The sequence below is a fragment of the Protopterus annectens genome, chromosome 4.part1 (assembly GCF_019279795.1).
Source record: "Protopterus annectens isolate FY-2018-M chromosome 4.part1, PAN1.0, whole genome shotgun sequence".
NCBI classification, from domain to species: domain Eukaryota; kingdom Metazoa; phylum Chordata; order Ceratodontiformes; family Protopteridae; genus Protopterus; species Protopterus annectens.
The window spans coordinates 535834088-535860584 of NC_056734.1; the positions used below are offsets into that span (position 1 = coordinate 535834088).

At 38.8% G+C, this 26497-nt stretch overlaps 1 protein-coding gene across 1 annotated transcript in view; it reads left to right on the top strand.

Annotated features, from left to right (window-relative positions):
- LOC122801246 (serine/threonine-protein phosphatase 2A regulatory subunit B'' subunit alpha-like) overlaps positions 1-26497 on the top strand; it is a 1986253-nt gene that overhangs the window by 1396317 nt on the left and 563439 nt on the right. Inside the window, exon 6 of the mRNA XM_044070799.1 lies at positions 17308-19935. Coding sequence (XP_043926734.1) covers positions 17797-19935 — 2139 coding nt within the window. The 5' untranslated portion in view covers positions 17308-17796. The remainder of the gene's footprint in view (positions 1-17307; positions 19936-26497) is intronic.

Sequence of the window (26497 nt, forward strand, 5' to 3'; positions counted from 1 at the left end):
GGGGGACAATAACATCCCTAGATCTAGGCACAATCCCCTTGTTTATAAGCTGTGCAATATAGAAATATTACAACAATGGACTCATGCTGGTCAAAAGTTAGGTCACTGTCCACATAAGATCTCAAATCCTGAACAGCTGGGTCACCTCTTAGAGGTGTATTGTCAATGGGATAGTTCTCTGGGATAGATGACTTCCCAAAGGATGCAGTAATGCAATTATTGGCATTTAGTTTCACTCTGTGGTTTTGGCACCAGTTATTTATTTGAGACAAACCTTCCTGCTTGATGACTAAGCCACTGGGACATTTGGTGACTACTACTAGCTTGTAGTCATCTGCAGACTTAGTCAGCCAGAGCCATTTGGTATTGGCTTGTACTCTGAAAAGTAGATTCCAAACAGGAGAGGTCCCAGCACATAACCTTGGGGCACTCCACTGGTGACTGGTCTCTTTGTGGAGGCAGTGTCCCCTATTTTGATTATCTGCATTCTCCGAGCTAGTTGGCAGTCCACCAGGTGACATGGGAGTTTATTCCTAGTTTATTTAGCTTTTCTACTATGCCTGAGTGAAGAATTGTATCAAAGGGTTTGACCAGGTCATGGTATATGGTGTGTACCATATTGCCTTCATCCATTGCTTTGGTAACTTTAAATAAAATCCACCAGGTTGAGTAAGCATGAATTGCCCATGACAAATCCAAACTGAGACAGGTCCAGTATTTGGAGGCTCCCTATGCCCTGTTTGATTAATTCCATGATAAGTCTTTCTATGGCTTTCCATAGGAGGCTGGTCAGATTTATGAGTCTGTGGAAGCACCTCCCTTAATGCAGGGAAAGGACTGTAGATGTTCTCTATTCACTTGGTACAAAATCTGTATGGAGGCTGAGATTGAACAGTGTTGTCAGGGTTGTGGCTAGATTGTGCTTCATGTTATTTGACAGGCATCCAGAGATATTGTCAGGACCCATAGATGCAGTATTTTCAGCTTTTAATATTACTTTTATTATTTATTTATTCCACATTTGTTATCAGGGTTGGTCCAGCTGAGCACAAGCCCATTTTCAGTGGAGACCCAAGGAGAAAAGCTTCAACAGTAATATTAAACATCTTAGTGTAGCAATTACATTACAGAGTATAATAAGCAAGACAAAAAAGAGTAGTAAGCAAGATTATTGATGTGTACAGAGATATCACGTAAGAAGGATAATATATGATTTGACAAGGAGAAAGAAAGAAAAAATAAATAGCAATGGGAGTGCAGTATTAGCAGCAGTCAGGAATCTTTGGGTTTAGGCAAATTGGGTAGAGTCAGCGAGTGGTCAGGTCGGATGCTGACAGGGGCATAACCAACTGTTCTGGAGGAAGTGTTTTAGTTGCATTCTAAACATGTTAGTTTGTGTAATGTTTCGTAGGTTTGAGGGGAGGTTGTTCCCGATTTTAGTTATAGATGATTTGTGAAGGAGATTGCCTATGTTCATTTTTGGGGTACATGTTTCAAGAAGGAGTTTCTCAGAACTGCGAAGGCAGCGAGGGGGAGAATAGTAGGAAACTAAGTTGGTGAGAGCGGGACAGGCCATGGGTTTAGTTTGTATGAGATAGGTTAGTTGTAGTTGGGATAGTTTTAGAAGGTGGGGGAATTCAAGCCATTGTAGCTTGTGTAGGGGTATGCAATGGTTGGTAGGATTGGGTAAGTTGGCTCAAATTTGGCAATTTTATTATAGGTTTGTTCTAACTTGGAGAGTAGACAGGATTGGAGGTTGGTGAGTACAGGTGATCCATAAAGGAGGCTGGAAAGGAGATTTGTGCAAGGGATTGCCTGGATTCAGCAGAGAGAAATTTAGAGTTGCTGTAGAACAGGCCCAGCTTTTGGTTAGTTTTTTTGATTGCTTGGTGTATGTGCATGTCAAATTTTAGCTGGTCATCAATGGTCTTGCCCAGAAGTTTGGTGTTTGTGTCTACAGTTATGGTGGTATTGTTCTGTTAAGAGATTGAGAAGGTAGTCTTAAGGTGGTCATTATTTTTGGGGAGAAAGAGGAGTAGCTTAGTTTTTTTTTGGAGGGTTTAAGATAAGCTGGTTATCATTTAACCATTTTTCAACAAGAAGGAAAGATTGTTGAGTTTTTGTCTGAAGTTGTGAGATAGAGTTGGAGGAAGTAATCAGAGAAGTGTTGTCTGCATATTATATGATGGTAGAGAGGGGGGATGCTGAGGATGCTTGCCATCTGACAGATTGATGCCTTTCAGTGACATAACTAGAAAACCAAGAGAGAGAGTAGAGCTGGACAGGTTAAGGTTAGATAGTTTAGTCAGAAGTTTGGGGTGTGATACTGTGTCAAATGCCGTAGATAAGTCTAGGAAGAGACATGAGACTATAGATTACTGTTGTTCCTGTTTTCAGCTATAGCGTGAGTAAAGGATAGAAGGGCTGTAGGGGTACTATGGTGGAGCCGGAAACCATGATGGGTGGAGGCTAGGAGGTTGTTTTGGAGGAGGAAGTTAAGTATCTGGGTGTGAATGCATTTCTCTAGAATCTTAGATAGTGGGGAAAATATAGCAATATAGGTCTGTAGTTAGTGGGATTGTTGGAGTTGCCACCCTTGTGAAGAGGGATTACAGAGAAGGTTTTCCAGATTTTGGGCACAGTAGCTTCTTTAATAGATCAATTAATGAGAATGGAGACTGGGTAGGCAATTGAGTCTGCTGCAAGTTTGAGGAATAGAAGAGGAAGCATATCGGCAGAGGGAGAGCAGGGTTTTAGTTTCAGGAGCAGGGACTTTATGTGGGAAATGGATACTGGGTTGAGGGAGAAACCTGTGTTGCTGTTTGTAGTGTGTGGAGGCATTTTTTGATGAGTCTGGTTTGTGTTGGTTAACTTACGTATGGTGTCTACGAAAAATTGATTGAGGAGAGAGTCCGTTTCCTGGTTGGGGTGGTTTGGATAGGAATTTGGTGTTAGAGGTTTACCAGAGTGGAGGATAGAGTTAATACTTCTCGCTATAACTTTTATGATTCGTCTTGTGTGATAACTGGAAGTGAGCCAGTTTCAGGTATATCTTGACAGACAGAAGAGAAGGGCAAAATTAGAGCTAAATTTATCAGCCAGTAGGTTTGCTGTATCTTGAGCCTCAGTGCAGGTAACATTGTTCAAAATCAGCTAAGTTCATTGCTGAGATTATGAACATAACTAAAAAATGACTTGAGACAGTGTTAAGAATTGTCTCATGCTGTCTGATGATCATTTGCTACTCAAACAGCATGACAGTGTGTGAGGGGTGTGCCTTGGAGGCAAAAATATGACACACAGTAAACTCAGACACCAAAATCATCAATCGTCTTTGACTTGGGTAGCTATTTTAGCCACAAACTTGACTTTGGTGGATTTTATTAAGCTTCTGAGTTGTTTGTTCATTTCAGTGGCAAGGACTGTGACATTCTGGGAATTATTATTCTTATTTTTGGTCAAAATTCTTTTCCTTTTACTATAAAACTTGATGATGTTATGGTTCTACCATGGGGTTTGTTTCTGTGGTTTGCTCTGCGCTTGTTCCTATGGGGTACAGCTGCATCTCTGCAGTTGTTTACATGCTGGTATAGTGTGGTGGTGTACATTTCTGAATATTCAGTGGAGTTAACTGGGTTTGGTGGGAATTTGAAGCTTGCCAATGTATCACTTAGAAGTAGGTAATTTGTCTTAAAGAAATTTCTAAAGATACTTTGGATGGAAGGGATCTCTGGTTTCAGTTTTATTTCAAAGGAGATTGCTTTATGGTGTAAAATACTCCCATATTAGTAAGGACAAGATCCAAGATGTTGTTCTCATTAGTGGGTATTCTGACTAATTGTTCCAGGGCATTTGTATTGACAAAATCCAGGAATCTCTGTTTGTGCACTAGTGGTGGGGTAGGTTTCCCAGTCTATGGCTGGATAGTTTAAGTCACCTAGGAAAATGGTATTGGGTTTAATACTGAGTGATTCTAGTTCCTGTAGGTAGATGTTGAAGCTTTCTTTTGTCATAGAGAGAGTTCTGCAGCTAGCTAATACAAGGCAGGGACCTTTCTGATGGGTATTTGGACATGAAGATGCTCTAGTGCATTGTGCTGCTTTACCATCCTTGATGCGAGTCTCTTCTGGATGTAGATTGATACACCTCCACCTTTTCTCCCCACCTGCACAGTAGCTGCTTTTAACTTTTGGAAGGTGTTATAGCCCTGCACAGTCAGATCGCTCTTCACTGTTTTAAGCCATATCTCAGTCACTACACAGACGTCAGTGTCTTCCAGGATGAGAATGGCTTGTATGGAGTGAAGTTTGTTGTTTTGGCTCCTAGAATTGATCAGTAACACCTTCATATTTTTCTTTGCTTGTCTTATGTTGGTACGTTTATCAGGTTGGCATTGCCTACAAAAGGTGTAATGGTGGTGGGCAATGGCTTTACCAATAATAAAAACCATGGAGTGGACAGATGTAGGCCATCTCTGTTGAAGTAACATGGTCTGTCAATCATATCCTCTCAGGCTGACAAAAATTGGACCTTCTTTGAATGACACTAAAAACAAAGCCAATTGTTGAAGTCAGTTATATTTTCCTCATAGCATGTTATCATCCCTGGAGAAGGTAGGATGCTGCTGAATGCTAGGCTCATACCTGCCTTGAACACATAGTCTGAGAGCTCCATCATGTCTCTCTTCATATCATCCAGGCAGGTACACTTCAAGTCACTGACACCAGCATGAATTATGACAGTCATATTGGTACTTGTTCAAGGACTTGAGTGCATGTGTGATCTGATGGATTTTGGTACCAGACAAGTAACTAAGCATCACTACTTAGCCTGGTAAGAGCCACATCTGTATGTTTTACAGTGGAGTCACTTATAGCAAAAATGTTTGATTGGGTCAATGCCTGCCTTATATGATCAGCATCTCTGCCTTTGGGACTGCTTGTGCTATGTGAGGAAGTATTCTTAATATGCTGACTGTGCTTTGTGTCTGTGTTGTGTTTTGGAGGCCTTTGAGGTTTTAGGCAAGTTAGTCTGTATCACCTTAGCATACGATGGATTATGCATGCTGTGATGGCCTTGGTGAGGTGTAGCATGTGGTGTACTGCTGATGATTTTGGTGTTTGAGTTTACTGTGTGTGACATTTTTGCCTCCAAGGATATTACATATGTACATCCCTCACACACTGTTGTGCTGTTTGAGTAATAGATGATCGTCAGACATTGAGACAATTCTTACACTGTCTCAAGATACCCATCTCAGTCAGGCTGACAAGAGAAGTTGTGGAAAAGTGCTAATACATAATAACGACAGGAATGATTCTGGGGCAGGGATAACTGTAACTACTTGGATTTCAGTTTTAGAATAATGTTTGGGTGAACTTGCTATTGAGTATTTAAATTTCCATATGAAACAACTAGCCTGGAAACCTTCTCCCACCATCAAGAACCAGTAAACTAATTATAGTAAAAAAAAACTCACTAATTTGATACTAAAATCAGTGCAAGCAGTATCAGTAACTCAATATTAAGCAGTTTTATCAAAGGTGTTTTAGCTTGGTGAGTATTTTAAGGGAGTGAGACTTTGCAAAATGATACTTATGTGCTTATTGTCAGTAGCCGATAAATGGGGAGAGGGAATGAATTATGTTATCAAATTATTATAAGGGGCAGGCAACAACACACGGGTGGTATAGAAGAAAAACAATTAGACTCTTAGCTGGCCCGGAACTGTCCATTGCAAAGAGAAGCCCTGAACTAGCTTGGCATACACTCGGTACATACGAATGAAATTATAAATTATGTATACACCATAACAAGGCATCTTTTTGTCCATTTTCATTCTTCCTCACATATGGGTCATGGATCTGATCATTGATCAATGGATCTGACTCAGCCTCATACTATAAACTTTGGATCAAACGCTTGAGCTCTTCCCTGTACCCATAGTACCCCACTCCGTCCCCACTGCCTCAGATTGAGTTTGCTATTCTATTTTATAATAATAGATGAGGAAAAGATATAGTCAGATAGAAAAGATATGGCTCAAACATGAAACTGTAGTTTCCAAACACTGTATAAGAGGTCCTTCCAGAATAAAAATGGATGGTGGATGGATGGAAGGGGAGTTGAGGAAGAATGAAAATGGACAACACAGATGTCTAGTTATGGTTAGCACATAACTTATAAATCTGATGTCCTTTTCATTTTTCATCACTTATGGGATAGAATCCTCATCTATGCTGACCTTGGGTGGCCCTCATGGAAGGATATTCCAGAGTACTGTCAAACCAAAGGAGGCTCTGTTTCTAGATATGATTGTCTAATCTGTAATGTAAAACAAAGGTATGAGTCTTGGACCATGTAGCTGCTGCACAAATGTCATCCGTAGAAGTAGCCATGGATGTAGTTGAGTGAGCTAGGGGAGGTTTTGGTCTTGCCATACCCTTCAGAGAGGAAAATCATGAAATACAGTTTATAATCCATTTAGCTAGGGTAAGTTTAGAAACTGGTTGGTCTAGGTGATTCAAAGAGAAAGATACAAAAAGCTGGTCTGACCTTCTAAACTGTTTTGTCCTGTAAAGGTAAAAATGTATTTGTGTGTGTGGGTCTACCTGATAACACCGACATGCTAAAACACCGACAACTAAATCACTGACACCACAAAACCGAAAGTTCTAAACCATGAAACTTCATCTGCCCAACAAACCACAATCCCGACAATCAACAAACAAAACAAATCCCCTGTCCAAAAAGCACACCAAAAACCCTACAAACCTACACTAAAGCTTACATACACAACTATCTATGCACTAACCTTAACCCAATCCCCAACCCTAAGGTCCGTCACTGTTGCACACTCACCTAAACTGCGCCCTAACCCTAACTGATTTAACCCGCCCCTAACCCTACAGTCTGTCACTATCGCACACTTACCTTAACATGTCAGTGTTCTCAGCGTCGGGATTTTCAACTGTCGATTATCTCCGTTGTCGATCTTCCGGTGTCAGTGTTCCCATCGTCAGCGTTGTGGACGTTCAGCATTATCAGGTAGACCCATATGTGCACATCAAGGAGGTGTAGCATGTACTCTCCATTATTGGCAAAATTTGGAAAGAAAACTGGCAAGTGAATGGATTGGTTGCCAATTTAACAAAAGGAATCACCAGAGACCCAGACAACAGAGACTGTAAATTTTAACATATACAACTTCTCGTCTGTACCTATTCCTAATGACATCAGATCTTGTTGATAACATTCTTGCTATAAAAATGTATAGTCGTAAACTTAATCTTAATTTACTTTTGGGGGAGAAATCAAATCGCTACTAGTAGCCCATATAGGATACTATAGGATACCTTAACCCCCTTCTCCCTATTGTACAGTGTTTTAAATATGTGTGAACTTGATCTTAGACAGAACTATAAATTAATGCCCAAACTTGAAAATACTAATGTCCTTAAACCAGACAAGGGAGGGGGCTGTTGTCTTTGATAAGATTGACTATTTTGACTAACTTGTTAGACAATGACTCTTATACCCTGAGTTCAAGATCTGAAATTAACAAAGCTTATTCCACCATTAAAACAGTTTGAATGAAATGCTTAATCTGAATTTCTCACCATTGATGTCAAAGACCATCACTTTAAGAGAAGAAAGAAGCAGCAGCAGAAATAATATCCTTAGTGCTAGAACTCTTGAGAAATTTTATATAATAACTACTTTCTACTGGGAGATAATTTTACTATTTAGATATTTGTTAAAAAAAACCTTGAACTTGGGTAATAATACAGCCATTTTTTTCAAAACCAACTTACTCTCCACTCTTTACTTCATTACAGCAGCTGTCACCCTAACTACCAGAAGAGATCTGTCATTGAGACCAGGGGGGGGATTACTTTCAGAAGAAAATTGAATTTTCTTGTTTTGTATAATGATGACAACACCTTCAATAATATACATGTGTGTAATGTCAGAAGAAACTGTAACAGTGTAAGCATGTTTTAGAATCCAATAGGTTTATTTCTTTGTGTAAAGACCATTTCTTTAAATTTATGGCCATCGATCAGCTAGTTGAGAACAACCCCATCCAGTTACTCTTAGAAGCACTAGAACTGAGATGGCAGATTAGACTGAATGAATATGCTTTCTTGGTCTCTAAATGAGGGTTGTGTTCAGTTCTTTTGCTTAAAAATTGAGGAATTTATTAAGATAAGCTGGTTCAAAGATCTCTATATAGGTACAACATTAGAGAGAAAGCATAATATGCTTGCACCCACCTAACCTAAAAAAAAAAATTTAAATATATATATGTGTATAAGTACATTTATTATTATATTTTTACTTGATTGATGCACCTTTTTATATAAACTGATACACACTGGAAATCCATGCTCCTATATTTATTGTTTTTTTTTTTTTTTTTTGTTTTCATGTACATACTTTTTATATATATATTATTTTTTTTTTTTTTATATATATATTTTACTTTTTTTAGTGTAGCCATCTTCAGGCTATTTTTTTTTTACACACACATTCCTTATAATGTTTTGAATTTAGCAGGTAATGTGTTCAGTTTAACCTAATTGTTCTTGTTTCTAGTCAATTAGGTAATTTAGGGATGTATATAAGCTGTGATTAATTAATGTAATTTGTCTGAGGTGTTTATTTCCTGATTTTAATGGATTGGTTGATGTTATTTTCAGAAGCTACCTTAGCTAAAAAAGAAGGGATAGTCCACAGAGAAACCCTATCTTTATGAAAAACAATATAAGGAGTAGAGCCTGGAGTTCAGAAATTCTTTTTTGTCAAAGTTATAGTTACCAAGAAAACCTTCTTCCATGACAGAAATTTTAGGTCAGATTTGTCTGAAGGTTCAAAGAGTTTTTGTGTCAACCCGCAAGTACTGCAGTAAGATCGCAAGGTGGTAAAGGATCCTTTATTGGAGGCCTTAGAAGAAAAATGCCTTTCATAAAAGCTTTACACAATCTAGAGGAAGCCAAGGAAAAGGATTTATTCCCTTTGTAGAAATTTGAAATTGCTGCCAATTGAAGTTAAATGGTAGAGAAACTAGCGCTGTCTTTGAAAAGAGTTGTCAAAAATTGAGAATAGCCAAAGTTGGTGCAGAAAAAGGATCATTGTCTTTATCTGATGCCCAAATAGAGAATCTTTTCCACTTGCTTTTATAAACTTTTTTTAGAATCCTTTTGAGAAGCCAAAATAATGTCACTAACTGGGGAAGAGAGCCTAGATGGTCTATTACTAGAAGTAGAGAAACCATGCTGTTAACCTGAGGGCCTGAATGCTGGGGTGTTGAATCCCTGACAGGTGAAAGAGGAGAATCCTGAGTAGGCTCTAGTACCCATGGATGATAATGAAGATGAGATCGTAGAAAGGGGAACCATACTTGCCGAGACCAGAAGGGGGCAATGAGAATTACTGAGCTCTTCTGCCTGTTTGCTTTCTGCAAAAATCTTAGAACCAGGGGACAAAGAAGATAAGCATAAAGGAGACATGGGGGCCAAGTGTGAAGAACATTTGTCAGTGACTTCCCCTGAGGGAGGATCAGAGCAAAGTACTTACTGCACTTGATGTTGAGAGGAGTGGCAAATAGGTCGCAGCAAGGCTGGACCCAATGCTTGAAGATCATATTCGCTACCGACTGATTGAGAGACCACTCGTGAGGCATCAGAATGCATCTGCTTAGTTTGTCCACAAGCACGTTGGTTTTCCCCAAAATGTGTCGCAATTAGAAAACAATCTGATGCAATCACCCATTCTCAAACCCTCATGGCCTCTCTGCAAAGGGGATAAGATCAAGTTCATCTGTGCTTGTTGATGTAACAAACTACAAACATGTTATCAGTCTAAACTGCAATAGTTCCCATGGGAAGGATATCTTGAAATGCCTGCAACGCTAAAAGGACTACTCTCATTTCTAGGACATTGATATGCAACTTGGTCTCTTGGGGGGACCACATGCCTTGGACAGTTATTCCCAAGAAATGTCCCCCACCCTAGTTGAGAAGCGTGCATGGTCACTGTGGCTACTAGATTCAGTAGCACAAATGGTCTGCCCAGAAAAAGATCATCTGATTGTATCCACCAGCAAATGTGTTGACTTGAAAAGACAGGGGTTGATACAGAATGGACACCTATACAGCTAGAGTCCATTGAAGAACCCCCATAAAGAAGCATGCCAGAGGAAGTAGTAGTATGGCAGCTGACATTGACCCAAGTGCTTAAAGCACTAACCTTGCTGAGGGAGATGAATGGGAAAGGATAGTCTGAACTTGATTTCTGATAGCATCTTTGCCTCTCCACTGCATTATTTATATCTGTATAGTTGTGTTTAAAATTGTCCCAATGAATTCCAGGCTCTGAACTGGTGCACGCTTTGATTTGGCAAGATTTATTGTAATGCCCAAAGTGTTGCAAATCTGGAGCATATCGTCCCTGGCATGTTGAAGTTGATGCTTGAATAGGGCAGTAAGGATCCAGTCATCTAGATATGGAAACACCAGGAATCCTTTCAGTCTCAATTGAGCTGCGACCACTGTCATGCATTTGGTAAACACCCTGGGGGCTGTGGTTAGTCCAAGGGGAGAGATCTGAATTGATAATGACTGGATCCCAGCTGGAAGTGGAGGTGTCTTCTGGACTGTCTGTCTGTTTTCATATGATAGTGCACAACCTGAATATCTACAGTGCACATCCAATTGTCCTTGTGCAGAAAGGACAGAATAGACTGAATCATCACCATCGGAACTTCACTTTCTTTACATAGTGGTTCAGTTTGCTTAGATCCAAAATGGGTCTGAGGTCCCCTGTTTTCTTTGGCACTAAAAAGAAGCGTGAATAAGTTCCAAATCCTGTCTTGTCTGGAGGGACCTTTTGGGTGCCTCACTTTTTAGCAGCGTTTGGATTTCTTATGCTGCTGCCTTCCTCTGACTGGGTGAGATGTCAGGAAGTTTCTTTGACAGTGAGGAAAAAGGGAAAATGGTATGCAATAACCTCTGGATATTATTCTTAGCATCTGTGAATCTTTTGTGATATTTGTCCAGGCGTCCAGCTGTAAAGAAAAATGACCCCCAACTGCCTCCAGATTAAGACAGTTGGGCAGCACTTCAGCAGTGCTGATTGGGCCTGTCCGAAAATGAATCTCTAATGCCCTGTCCTTGCAGGCCTCATTTGCCTCTAGCATAATGTTTACCATTAAAATCTTCCCCCTCTGCCTCGGGAGGGATTTTCTCCATGTGAATCCTTGAAGGGTAAGGGTCCCTGTGATTTATGGAACCACATTTTCTTACCACCTCTCTGGTTCCTAGAGAAGGTCCACTGAGGAGTAGAAAACTTGATCCTTATGGCAAACAGGATTTTTCCATCATTTTTGCTGTGGGTAAGCCTATCCTTTATTGATGGCCAAAACAAGGAAGTGCCATTGAATGAAGTATTAATAAAAGAAGTCTTAAAAGGCTCCATAATGTCGCATAGTCGCATCCAGGCATGTCTCCTTATGGCGATGACTGAACCGGTTGCTGGTGAGTTACCTTCAGCTGTGTGAGAGATTAACCTCATTGAATCATTCAAAATAGATGAGTGGCCAGTTGAATGGATGTTCTTTTGAAATCTTCAGCAGACATAGAGTCTGAGAGAGTATTTGAAAGTTCCTTAATCAAATCTCTCTAAAGGCTAGTAACATGCACCAGGTAGTTCGGTGACCTTAGGGTGAAGGTAGTTGAGGCAGACACTCACTTTCCAATTCTGTCCAGTGCTTTAGACTCTCAATTAGGTGGATGGACAGCAGAGTTATGTTCTACTAGCTCTTTCTTAGTGGCTGCTGCCATCACCATAGCATCAGCTGGTACTCCTTTGCTCCAGTGGGGTCTGTCTCCAGGTGGTACCAGGAACTTGACAGGATGTTTGGGGATGGGCTTGATAGTATCTGACTCCTTCTATGCCCGGCAGAAAACCAGATCAATAAGGTCATCTGCAGGGGGTGACCCAAGATGTGGACGGACCAGAACCAAAAGCCTCCAAGAACACCAGTTCTTCGTGGAAAAAGGGGTTTGGGATGACCAACCACCTTTCTGCTTTAGGATCTCTAAAATATTTCCAAAGGAGATGTCATCCAGTGGTGATCTAGGGGATCTCTCTGTTTTATCAAAATCCATGTCTTCCATGAGGGACTCCAAGGGGATGTCTATGTGTCTCCATTTACACATCCTGTTCAGGGGACCGCCTCTGTGGGTTCTTCTGGAGAGGTATTGGTAGAGAGGGGAAGTTCCTCTACTGGAACTGCCTGGGGACCCATTAAAACTGGCTGTCCTGTGGAATAGGCCTGAGTGACTCAGGGCTTGGAAGCAATGAGAATAAAGGGGTAGGATCCAAAATATGAGAAGATGGTTCTTGCTGGAGAGTAAAAGCCCTTTCCACCACCTCAAAGGCTGAGGGCCCAGGAGAAGTCCCAATCCATTCCCTCTGAGCCAAAGCTTTTGAGGAAGGTATAACTACCAGCGGCACGTGATAGGCCACATTCTGGATCTGAGCCTCGAGGGATGAATCACATCTGAAATGTCTAGGGCTGAAGCTCCAAGGGGAAAAGGGATGGATTTGACAAAACTGGAGCAAACCCTATCCCCTCTGACCCGACACTGACACTTTGGCTCCAAGACCCATTCGATCTGAGGATATCAGAGCAGAACCCATTAGGGAAACCATCTGAGTGGAGCAGGAAATTTTCCTTGGATCTGATACTGAACCTGCCTGGGATTTCAGATCCTGGGGCTCTGAAAACATGGGCTGGAATGGAGAAGGAGATGGAATGGACTTTGCGTGTACACTCTCGGATCCAGTAGTGGACTGAGCTGGCAGGACCCTCATCTGGATCTGAGCTCTGAGAAATGTTCACATCATCTTATCCACATCCGCTTCAGATAAACTTTTGGAAGACCTAGAAGACGCTGTGGAAGGGGGCCTGGAATGTTTCTTTGGAGTATGAAACAACTGCACAGCCAAGGAGAGTGAAATAGGCTTTACCATGTATTCAGGAGTACGGCTCGTATAAGATGTACATGTCTTCAGATCCAAAGATTTAGGATCCAGCGTGGATGTCAGTGGTGAAGGAGAGATGACTATCGGAGCCTAAATCTTTGGATAAGAGGATGGTTTCAGATCCAAGAGTAGGCTAAGAGATTTCAGATCCAAAGAAATTGGATCCATAACTTTTCTCACTTTTCCCCTAGGCTGCGATGAAGACCTGGGAGACTTTGGTGGAGACCTCTTTCTTGTGCTCTAAAGAAGCTACTTGGCTGGATTTTGAAGTAGCAGGAAGTAAACCTTTCAATATAAGTTTGTTATGCCTGTCAGCCAAAGCTCTAAGATTAAATGTAGAGCAGACTTTACAGGCTGTATCTAAATGGTCAGGACCAAGGCAATAAATGCAATCCTTGTGGGCATCTGAGTTTGGGATCTTATGCCCACAAGAAGTGCTTTTTTAAAGTCTGTAGGTTTGTCAGACATGACAGCCAGGAAAAACTAACACTTAAACTTAGAAATATAGAACAATAAAGTTTTTTGTGTTGTTTTGTTAGCAGAGAAGAATAAAGAACAAAGAATAAGGTTACTAACTGTGGTAGTAAGGTGAAATACCTGATTAAAAGTTAGGTAAGGAAGGTGCGAACAGTGGTACAACAGACTACTAAAAAATAATTAGTAGAAAAAAAAAAGGTTAGTAGAAAAGACCAAGATATTCCTTGCACCAGCAACAGCTAAGAAGGAGGAAATAAGAAAAAGTTTAAGGTTTATATAAGATTTAGGAGATAATATAGTAGAAAAAAAAAACAAATGTTTGACAGCAGAACCTGCTTCTAACCACAATGGCGGCAAATGAGATCTGAAGCAATGGGGATGGAGTGGGGCATTATGGGTAGAGGGAGGAGCTTGAGCTTGGAATCAGTAGTGTCACAGAGTGACTAGAGAAAGATGGAAATTACACGAGAGAGAATATAGCTAATACAGATCTTATTGAAGCTAGTGCTTGAGAATAACATCTTTATGTTTAGTGACAGAATATACTGGCAGTGCAATGGGCATATGTGCCAACAGTTATGGGAATGCGGTGATGCCAGCATGGGAGGTAGAGAATGTGGAAAGGGGTCCCTATAAACAGCACATATTGTTTTTTCGAAGGTTTGTAGATGACCTCTTCCTGTTATGGAAGGGGTCAGTAGAACAATTGGCAAACGACAACAAAGTAAGGAACAATAAACTGTACCACAGTGCAAAACGACAAAGCCAGTCCAATAATGTAGTTCAATATTTATTCTCTAGCGCCTCGGCCACAGTAAGCCTTCAAGGAGTAACACATAACACATTTGCAAGAGTTTATATAGCATCAACTATTAACTTCAATCAAACAATTATACAATTAATTCATTAAAATTAATAAAATACATTACAAACAGAATTAAAGTGCATTTGCAACAAAATTAAAGTGCATTTCCAACAAAATTAAAATGCATTTCCAACAAAATTAAATAATACTTTTCCAACAGCACTCTGTATTCAAGCCCTTGGGAATTAAAGTTTCATACTTTAGAATAAAGATAGTTTCTTTCTTTAAAAGAGCATTCTTAACCAAATTATCATTTAATTCATTCACAAAAACCTGTTCCAAAACAGTTGCTGTTAACGTGTCACATTTTCCCTCATGATATTCATAAAAATGTTGAGCCAAAGGACTTTCTAACTTTTTTACCCTAATATCTCTCAAATGTTCCAATAATCTTACCTTAAACATTCTCTTTGTTTGACCAATATAAAACTTATTGCACCCACATCTAATAGCATATATTACTTTATCAGTAGAACAATTATTGGATTTTGTGGAATGGATTAATAATTCAACACCATTCCTTAAATTTACATTGACTTGGTCTTGCTCTGAGGTGAATTTCCTGGATGTCAGTATAGTGAGAGGAGTGGAAGGGGAATTAAGTACAAAATTGTATAAGAAAGAATGTCATGCCAATAAATTGCTAAGGAAAGATAGTATGCATCCCAAGTATGTGCTTAGAAAAGTCGCACATAAAAAGTTATATAGGTTATCAAGGCTTAATGTTAAACAGAATGACTTTAAACAACAAGCAGAAGTAGTAAGTACAGAGTTGGTGGAAAGGGGATACAATAAGGATGAAGTACGTAGTAATATGATAGAGACAGAAAAATTAAGGGGTACGAGAGCAAAGCCCTATTTCTCAACCTTGTGAAAACTCTGGGGCTAATAAAGTATATAATAATAGTAAGCTTAGAATGTGTGTTAGTTATTCAAGAGACGTAAGAAAATACACTAATATTATTAATACTCATTGGAATCTCTTGACCACAGACAGGCAAGTGAGTAAGTTTCTGGACCCACATCCTCAGTGTACGTTTAAGAACAAAAAGTCATTGAAAAGGAGACTGTGTACACCGAGAGATCAGATAGGGCATTTGAAAGATAGAGGGACTAAACCCTGTAAGATATGTCAGTATTGTGAATATATAGATGTAGGAACAGAATTTAAACATCCAGATTCTATGAGGTCTTTCATTTGAGCGTTAATGCAACCTGTAGTACCCCCCATGTGGTATATCTGGCTACGTGCCAGTTATGTAATAAATTCTATGTTGGTAAGACCGATAGATTGCTCAAATATAGAATAAGAGAGCATATATATCTTATTAAAAGAAAAGCATATTTAATGCCCTTGCAAAGCATGTGTCTGAGACAAGTGAAAGACATAGTTTTAAATTTCTGGTCTTAGGCAGATGTTATGAGAATAAGAGGGGGGTGATATCAGAGCTAAAACAGAAGAGTTAGAGGCAAATTGGATTGTGAGGTTGAGGGTTGATGTAGGACATGGCTTAAATGACCATGTGCCAATGAGATCCATTTTAAAAAAATAGACCATTGCGTAGGTGATGTTTTTAAATGTGTTATGTGTGTACATATTTTTCTGCATTTGCATTTGATGGTACATATTTTTAAATGTATACATTTTTATATGTTTTTAGAAGCATTGTTCTTTAAATAGTTAAATGGTATTGTTGTGATTTGTGATGATAGTATAAAATGGGTGTTTTAGCAATAATGTGGATACACATGAAGAAGCATTTAGTGAAAGCACCTGTGTTAATAAACAGTTGTGTTGGTTGAAGAAACTGGAGCCTTGTCTTGCCTTTGCTTTTTTTCTGCATTTATTCTTGGACCTTTGGTGGCTTACTGCAGAGGCACCTGGATTTTGTTGGTTTTGCTTTTCAAATATAACAATGTATTCACATAGACAATTTTTAGATTTTTTCAAGAAAGTAATACTGGATTTTTGGCTATTAAAATATTACCAGGAGTACAGCTTTGTTTTAGAAATACCTTAGGAAATGAAAATTGCTAGAATTCATTATAACTTGGGTGTTTGGACGGTGTGCCTAGAAAGGTGATTTTGGCTCTCCTGGCAGAGAAGAAGTTTGGTCGCAGCTAACTCATGCTATTACTCACAACCCAGTCACTGCTGGAGAGCAAGGGCAGAATCAATGGGTGATGGGCAATGCAGGGAACGGGTGGGCATAGCCACCCGGTCTAGTAAAAACAGCCCTCGTTAGCCATGCAGTGAAGACTACACAGGCTGATAGAGGGGCATAGGCAGTCCCTACAGTGATATAAATGCCCACATCACCATTCAAGTGTTGGATTAGGGCCTTCATGTAAAAATCACTCTCACTAGTAGGATGCTGGCAACAGTAGCAAACCCATCAAAATTTGCCTGGAAGCCATCCTCCTTGGGATGAGTTTCTCCCCAGGGGATCAGAGGGGTACTCCTCACCTCTAGGGAATGAATGGGATGGAGTGCAGTAGTGAATGGCTTGATGGTCAGTAGGCAAAGCATGCAAAAAGAACCAAGAATAAAAATTTACAGGAAATAAATGTTTTTTTCATCATTAAGCAGTCATATTTCTGCTTATTTAACAAACCAGAGATTTATTTCTAGTGATATAAAACAGTGGTCCAAATCAAGGATAATTGTTCTGTGTTTAATGAAATAACCGTTTCTTTTTCAGGAATGTTTTTATTTAATCTGTGATGAATATTTAATAGTTCCATTTTAGCTGCATCTTTCATTTGTCTTGATTCTAGTGTTTTTATAATGCAACACTCAAAGGTGAGCACTGAAATACTAGGAGGTCATTATCAGCAATGAAATATTTAACAGTTCTGTGGTGTTGCAGCTGTACTTTTTGGGGTTTAATTAAACTTGCTTTTGTTCTTTTCAGGTGTCGCAGCAAAAAGACTGGCTAAGTACGATTGTCAAAATCTGGTTGTATTTTCAAAATATATCTTCAGTACAAGCCAAGAATTCTGTCTTCTGCTACATTTTCTTCAAGTCTTCAGACTTGTTCTGAACTGTGATGTTTTTTGGGAATATTGACAGGCCTTTAAGGCCTTTCTTGTTTACTGAACATGGATACTTACTCATCGCTTGTAGTTATCTACACAACAATTTCCTGAGGGTTGAAACATAATGCCACTAAATACAATGCAGACATATGTCCTAAGTGTTATTTAACAGTTCAAAATGCTGTAACTTAACACAGCTTTCCTTCAAGGCTCACAGGAATTGCCACTGCCTAAACTTTATAACACTCATCTGTGGATTCATCTGAAAGTATTTTAAACTGCATTTACCATTTAAGAATTTTCTTCTGCAATGCTCTAATTTGTAGTCAGCTACTGTGATTCATTTTGCACAAGGACTTTTATTTATGTTTAAATGTGTTGTGCATCAAACATTACAAGATTTTTGCACCATGGCAGCAACCTACAAGCTTGTGGTTAGCACAGTTAACTGTTACAACAGTGTTGTAATTGACCGCCGCTTTCAGCATACTGTACATTATTGTAATGGACCTTGTCAAGCTTTCAGGCATGGAGTCGAATGCTTAGCAGCTCATCACAGTACCTGTTCACAAATTTTTGTCCCCCCTGGGTTATTTACAGCAGCACGCAGTACCACAGGAGCCCATGAAACTGCTCCAAGGATTTCTTCTGTTGATACTTACGCTGTTGTATCTGGTATGGCCAATGACGATTATCATCAGAGTGTTCCAGGGCTTCAGAGGAGTAAAAAAGGCTCTACATTGCAAAACTCCTCTAGTCTGAAAGATATTACAGGTGAAGCTATAAACCTTGCCAGTGGAAAAATAAAAGAATTCTCTTTTGAAAAAGTAAAGTATACTTCAAACCATGTGACTTTGAGGAAAGGAAGAAAAGTCAGACCTGAGTCCTTCAACAGAAGGTCGGCAGATCTTGAGTCAATTTATGGCTACTTTGGCAATGATGAGAACTGCCCACCTAATGATGAGAACTGCCCACCTTTAAGTCTGTTACATAAATCGGTTACAGAAGAGAAGAGTTTGAGTCGCAGCAGCTCTCTTGAACAAAATATCAATGCACTGGCAGCAGTCTCCCTACAAGGCTTTTCAGAGGAAAACCTTATAGCTAAGATTTTAGAAAAGCATACAGCAGACATTTCCACTTCTGGAGAGGATATAAAAGTCTGTTTAGATATACTTCTTAAATGTTCAGAGGACCTAAAAAAATGTACAGACATTATTAAACAGTGCATTAAGAAAAAATCTGTCGATGGCAAAGATGACAGCAGCATCAGTCCTGATGTAATTTATAGGAATGTCATGGCACGACTATCACTTTATTTAAAAAAGCTACCATTTGAATTTAGCCAAGCTGGTCACGCTGATCAAAAAGACTTTTCAGAACTGGTAGAAAGTTTGCATCGTGTAATGCAGACTCCATTTTCTCCAATATTTGGTAGTGATCAACCGCCCAGGTATGAAGATATAATACAATCTCCCCCTTCTCTTACCAACCTACCTCCTACTCCTTCACCATTAGAATCTGAGATCTCCAGCAGTAGTGTGAAACAAGCCACCTCTAATTCACATTCTAATGCTAAATTAGTAAGTATTAGCCAGCAAAGTGCTCACCAACAAAAGAGTGTACATTCTGTAAATAACTCCCAAAGCCTACCTCAGTTACAACCATTAAATCAGTCAGGTAGCTATTCTTCTGCTGACTCTCTACTCACGAAAAGCAGTGATGGGATGTCTAAAGAATCCATGGAGTCCCTCTTCATAGAGGAAGACTCTGACGTGAACAAACTCTTGGATAAGGAGCATAAAGGGGATGGCATGTTTAGCACTGGATTTTCTGAACTCACTGGTCAATCTAGAAGACAGGATGCTTCCAAAGAGATCAAAAAAGAACATGGTAGTGCAGGCAGCAACATTTCAGAAAATGTTGTTACTAGTGCATCTCCTCTCAACAGAATTTCTAGTCCGCAGACATCATCTGTTGCTGGTAAAGGTTATTCCCTTACAGCTGAAGACCCTGAAACAGATATGATAAGAAAGAGAGAAAGTACCAAGAGTAAGGACCATGAAGATATAGACCGACTGCTTCTGGATCTGGAATCCTTTTCCAAGAATATTGAGAGCAGGTTAAGTGAGCCATTCCCAAAAGATAATACAACTCAGCAAAAGGATTTCACTCAACAGATAGGGCCACAGTCACATTTCCCTCATCCATCTGTTGACCATGTTCCTCCATCTACTCAGTCAAGAGATCTAGATACAACTGGAAATAAAAGTGAGGAAGATGACAAAATCCTTTTACTACGAATACTGGAGAGCATTGAAAGTTTTGCTCAAGAACTTGTTGATAGTGGAACTGGTAAAGGAGCAATATCAAAAGAGAAAGAAATAATGCAAATTCTTCAGGATACCATAAAAACCGCTTCCCAGACATATTCAGCACCTGAGAGAATCACGGATAAAGACTCTGCTCCATCGCTTTCTATTCAGCAGACTCCAGAAGTGATAAAGGTAAGAGAGACTTACTAGAAAATGCTTTGGTACTCAACATTTTTGCTCTTTATGAATGTCTTTGTATTTTATTTGATAATGATCTACAATGTTTAATGCATTATGTATAGATATGATGGATAATTCATGAGGCTTGCTTGAATTTAAGGTATCGTGCATATTTTGTTCTTCCTATAATGTTGCCTGGAACCTTGTATCTAGCTGAGTACGTTACCCTTTTGTTTTGTATAAAACTTATTGTAGTATAGGAACACAGGCTATGGTTTCATTTGACACAAGGTGATATGTAAGCGAGCAGTAAGATCTCAGCACCAATCTTCCTTTACCTTATTACTCAGAGTTTGTGTACTTGTGGTTCTGAAACTGGTTTGCATCTTGTTTAATGCTATATTTTGTTACAAATATCTGTGCATTGCATTTAGCAAACGACTAGTGTGAATTAGGAAGTCATGCATGTTTCTTACATTTGAGCACATTATACATGTGACCCTAATTGTTAGTTTTATATAAAGTAAGAAAGGTTATGGAATTTTTATCAAATAACGTATGCCCTATTCATTCAGCCAGTAATAGATTAACCATAATTGTAAATTATGGCTTGTTCTAGTACTTAAAAGAATTGGGCATGCTGTTTGACAGTTCACAGCAATGTGCCAGGGTTGGAAAGGTCATCAGTAGATTTTGTTGTGTATGTATGCTAAGCAAGATTTTTAAACGTTTAAAACTACAATTTCAAAAAAGTTGTACATTTGTAGTTGTACTTTCGCTTCTATTTACGTTTTGCTCTTTATGTTGAAATGTTTGTTGAACATATTTTCAGTCTTCTGGGTGTTTTCTGACTGCGTGGTTAATTGTGGGTTGTTGAGTGACATACTATCAGTTCTGATTTTGCAATACATTGCAATTAAAAGGGAACTGTATTTGTAGCTGTTTCCTAGAGTGTTGTTTAGCCGTAATAGGTTACTAGTACCTCGATGGTGACAGTGCATAAAGTAATTAAACATTATGTGACTGGGATAGGAAATTTTCTGAAGAAGTTCTAACATTAAAAAGAACGAAAGCGCTTAATTCACAGTGGTCATGGTTGGTCTCTATTGTTAACAGTGCAAAAAGTGAGCATCAGAGGGCTTGTGCTGTGTGCACGTACATATCCCCTCACCCATTTTATACAATGTTGTGTTGTTATTTACATACTATTTGTACTCCCTGTACAAACAATAGGCAGACTGTTGCATACAACAGAGAAAGTTTGAGTTTATGAACCAAACTGCAAGATGGGTTTCTAACAAGGCTAAAGAATGCTTTTAAATGCAGAAGGTGTAATACCTGCTGTCATCATTTTATTATCATCCAATTTTCTCATATTCCTAGAGACTTGATTTTTCCTTTTTCTCTATTTTATTTTTGATGTTGTATGTTTTGGCCTGCTAACATCATATTATTTAATCTGTTATACTGCCCAGTAAAAGCCAAGATAAGCCTTCAGCATGAATTTCTATTGCTCTGTACACTTGTACATGTAATGAATGTATTACATACGGTTTACCTTTACATGTGCGTAATGCACATGTATGAAATATAAAAGTCCGAAAGGACTTTTTCAAGTTTTCGGAAGGCCGAAAACAAAATGCATCAAATGTGCAATGAGCGAATGCACAGTAACGTTCGCTCATTACAGGTTAAGCATTTTTGGTGCGAGGTGCACTATAGTGAGGATCGGGAAGTGGACTCTTTCCCCACTGTAGTGCGACCTCGGAGTTAGAATAATAAAGCAGGGGGGTGCAGGGGGCACAGCCCCCCTGCATTACACTTTGTCTTTGAATTGAAGTTCGAAAATCAGCAAATCTGGTTTTCGATTTGCTGATTTTCGAACTTTGGTGCAGATCGGGCTGACGATTTTCATCATTCTGGTTCGCACAAAGGGCCATTCGGTAGGTTGATTTTCAATCTTTCAAAAGTAAACCATTACATACTTATACCTAACATACATACATACATACATACATAAAACATACATACATAGTACATCCACTTATACACCGCATTGGGCTGTATCCAGATCCCTATAATTAATGTGTGGGGGTGCACTCCTTAATGTAGAAGGGTGCAGAAGGACTTGATATTTTTTCTTTCTCTGTTTATGACAAAAAGTATTATACTTTTCATTTTGATACCTGCATATGAATTGAAATTTACACGTTCATTTTTGAAACTGTACATAGTTATGTATTTATGTCATTTTGTAATGTTACTGTCTTCATAGGTTCATAGGTGTTTACTAGGCTAACAGACCTGGAGCCTATATAAGCCTAGCCCAGAAGGTTCCCTGGTGTCATGCCGCCCAAAGTTAGTTTCCAGCACTCCTGTCAAGCAAGGCCACTGAAGTGATCCCCGGGATGAACTTCCTATTGCCCATCCACTCGTTAAGATTTCTCTTAAAGAGGGTCAGTGAAGTGCTCTGCTTGATGTGACTGGGAAGTTTGTTCCAGAGTATTGGAAGTCTCTGGGTTAGGAACCTGTCCCTCCAGCATGTTCTGTTTATTGTGGTAATGAGGTTTAGGTCCCTGGAGCATGTGGCATGGAGAGATTGGGATTTCTTTAGGTGTAGCATATCTAGCAGCTCTGGGTCTTCAGCATATTTGACCTATATTTAGTACACCTTCTGTTACAATACTGTTTTATCTTTTGTATGCCAGGCATTCTGCCTATGTATAGTTTGTTTATAGTTTGTGTAATGGTTTTGGACTGCCTGTGCTTACTCTGTGAACTCTGATCATGGCTGAAAAATAGACCAACCCACCTACCTGGTAAACAAATAGCAAATAAATAAATAAAATGTGACATGCCATGCAGATATTTCATCCGTTTTACCCACAGCTTCACTATTCATATCAAAATAAACAAGTCCACTAAAGCCACAAGTAAATTATTTGACTCTTAGTAAAATAGTAAAATCAAAATACTAGTATCAACTTTTACAAAAAACGCTTCTTCAGGCTTAAAGTTCCAGAGTAAAAACACACATTTCAATACAAAAACTCACTTTATTCATTGTAACAACTTTCTAATTTCATTTGTGAAAAAGTCATGTTTAAATTTCATTGGTTAAAAGACAAAACACATTCTCAGAATTAGTTAAAGACAAGCTCAGCAATAATTGGTTCACAATGAATTCCATACAACCAATACAAACTTTCAACAAACATCCATTGAGAGAAGGTATTTCAATTTTATCATGTAATTCTTTAAGGATTGGTTTAATACTTACGGTTCCATTGGGTCCTGGTGATTGGTGGGCACGGAATCTTACTATCCAATTAAGTTCTGCATTTTCTGTAATGTTTACTATATCACCTCTCCTAAGCGGATTCAGAATAACGTGTAAAATTAAAAAACTTAAAACTGTGCGTGTAATACAGAACACAAATATGAGGAGAAGGTAGGTAGAAAGACCAAGACACGCTAATACATTGATACACAGACAGACAAAATAATGCTCATGTTTTTGTGGAGAGAAAATATGTCTACAGCACTGCAGTAAATCAGTGGTCCACACGAAAAGAAGAAATAAAAATAAACAAGTCCACTAAAACCATGAGTAAATTTATTTCACTCTTAAAAAAAAAAAAAAAAAAATCAAACAGAAGAAACTAGCACTGGACTATAAAAATCAGTAAAATAAAAATCCAATGACCAGGTAGCACTCAATACAGTTTAATACACCAAACAGAATCAATCACAGTTAAGAGCTTTCATCTTTAGGCATCATCACCACCGTGAATTAAACATTTTAAACAAATCAAACACATTCAAAACATGCAAATAAAATTATTTGACTCTTAGTTAAATCAAAACACTAGTATCAACTTTTGCATAAAAATCCTTCTTCAGGCTTAAAGTTCTAAAGTAAAAACACACATTTAAATACAAAAACTCAGTTCACTCATTGTAACAACTTTCTAATTTCATTGGTTAAAAAGTCATATTTAAATTTCATTTGTTAAAAGACAAAACGCATTCTCAGAATTGGTTAAGGACAAGCTCAGCAATAATTGGTTCACAATTAATTCTATACAACCAATACAAACTTTCATGAGTGATTTTACATGTATTTAAATAAACTAATATAGCAATAACCCACGCCTGGGTGTGGGTAATGCTAAATTTACCCACGGTTGGCGTGGTTTGGTCCCGAGGGCGAAGCCCGAGGGACCAAACAAAGCCAACCGTGGGTAAATTTAGCATTACCCACACCCAGAAGTGGGTTATTGCTATTATACCATGACATTATTTAAGAAAAGAAACTATTACTTTTCTTAAGTAATGGCATAGTATAATGCCTGTTTGCTGCCCTTCCGCAGATGTCTGGCATCCGGCAGTTCTGATGTACCGCGCCTGCGCAGTACATCAGAGTTGTAAAGCAACGGAGAAAGCAAGATCTCCGTTGCTTTTTATGTCTCGCTATGTTAAATGAGTTTAACATAGCGAGACAGTTTTAAAATAAGCAACGGACATCTCCGTTGCTTATTTTAACTGTCTCGCCATGTTAAACTCATTTAACATAGCGAGACTAAAAAGCAACGGAGATCTTGCTTTCTCCGTTTTAAACACTGTCTCACTATGTTAAATGGGTTTAACATAGCGAGACAGCTTTAAAATAAGCAACGGAGATCTCCGTTGCTTATTCTAAAGCTGTCTCGCTATGTTAAACCCATTTAACATAGCGAGACAGTGTTTTAAAAAAACGAGTTATACTAATGGAAAAAAGTCCTGGCGACCGGACCTTTTTCCATTAGTATAACTCGATTTACAACGGGCACGCTGGCCAATCAGCGTGCACGTTTTGGGGGGGGTCATGGTATAATATGACGTATTGTCTAGGATTTTAACAGAATAAACATATTTATGAATGAACTTCCATTACTTTTTAGCTTAGCTCTTTAAATGAGCAAGTAAGAAACAGATTGACTGCTTGTGGAGGTTTGGCAACTGTATTTAAGCTCATTGTTATAAAATATTTTTATCTGAAGAAGTTATTTATTAAATAATGGAAGTGCTCATCTAATAAAGGTCTGCAGTATGGCTGTAATCCCTGGCTAGCATGGTTTACTGATTTTTCATAGGATTCATCTGCCCTTCAGAGAAGTTAGAGTGAATGGGACATGTGTTACCCTATTGTGTAATTATTTAGGCAGAAGCCATAGTCTTATAGTCCCTAGACAGGTTAAAACTAACAAAATGAGGTGAAGGTAGCATGGCGTGAGTAGCAAACATCTACATTAAAAAGTTAGCATTCAAGATGCATCCCCTTTCCTGGAGGACATTGAAATCTGCCCTGTCGCAGGACAATTTTTTGTATTCTACAGTTTCTGAGATATAACACTGATCATGCTGGCAGACCCTGTGGGAGAGGTGGCAGTCTTTATCTTTATTAAAGGAAGGTTGTCATATCAAGGATGGAATCTTAGCAAACAAGGACAGAATTTACCAGTGTTGCAAATAGAATTAACAATGCAAACATCAACTTTATGGGCTGCTGTAGTACCACTGCCATAGCTTCCAGTTAACAGGAAGAGTACTTAAGTAAATTGTACGGAATGCACCTTACTGATAATACATTTCTGTGCAAATTGTATTACCCAAGTAATGATTGGTTAAACTACTCCCCAAATATTATTAGATTTAATTAATAAAATACTTGAGACGTAAGGATGTCAGCAAGGGGGCAGTAGTACTTTGGCCCTGTTACCCACCAGTTCCTCTTGTTATTCTTACATATTTCTGTTCTGTCCATCTCCTGTAATGTCTATTTCTTGAAAAACACTCTTCATGAATTTACAACCACAATTAATCCCCTACCTTAACTAAAGTTCATGATTAGTTACAAGTCTCTTCCTCCTACTCACAACTGCAACTTGATAATGAAGCTCTGCTACCTTATTCATTTCTTGCTTTCTAATGTGGTTCTACATTCACAGTCTGGAGATATTTCACTAAACCAGCTCCATCCAGTTTAAGTAGTCCCCAGTCTTTCCTCATACACACAACCACTTTTACTGATAGCTATCTTACTAAAACATTAACAATAAAATCCATACCCTTAAAGCTTGAATTTTTACCCAAAACCTGGCATGCATTCTTTATCAGATTTTTGGCTATAACAAAATCACAACCTCCCACAACATAAAACCAATTTTATTCATGTTTCAGAAATGACAGTCAGCTTGAAAACAGGAGTTTGCTCTAACCCCACCATCCAACTGATCCAAACTGGCTAATTATCTTTGTCATCCCTGAGTACAAACTAAATTGCACACATTCAGTTCTGGGTAGCTGAGTCCATACATCACCTTTATGACCTATGTCTTGTGATGGGAGCATATGTGTTATATACTGCGCATATAAGATCTAAAAGCTTTGGTATACTGCTGAAAGTTAACTGTCCTTAGCAGGAGATCCCTATGGGTAAGAATACTGTAACAGTGATGAGAAGGACATCTACTGTTATAGTAAGATTTTACACAATTGTACTTTATTGCAGAGACACTCAGTTAAGCACTTT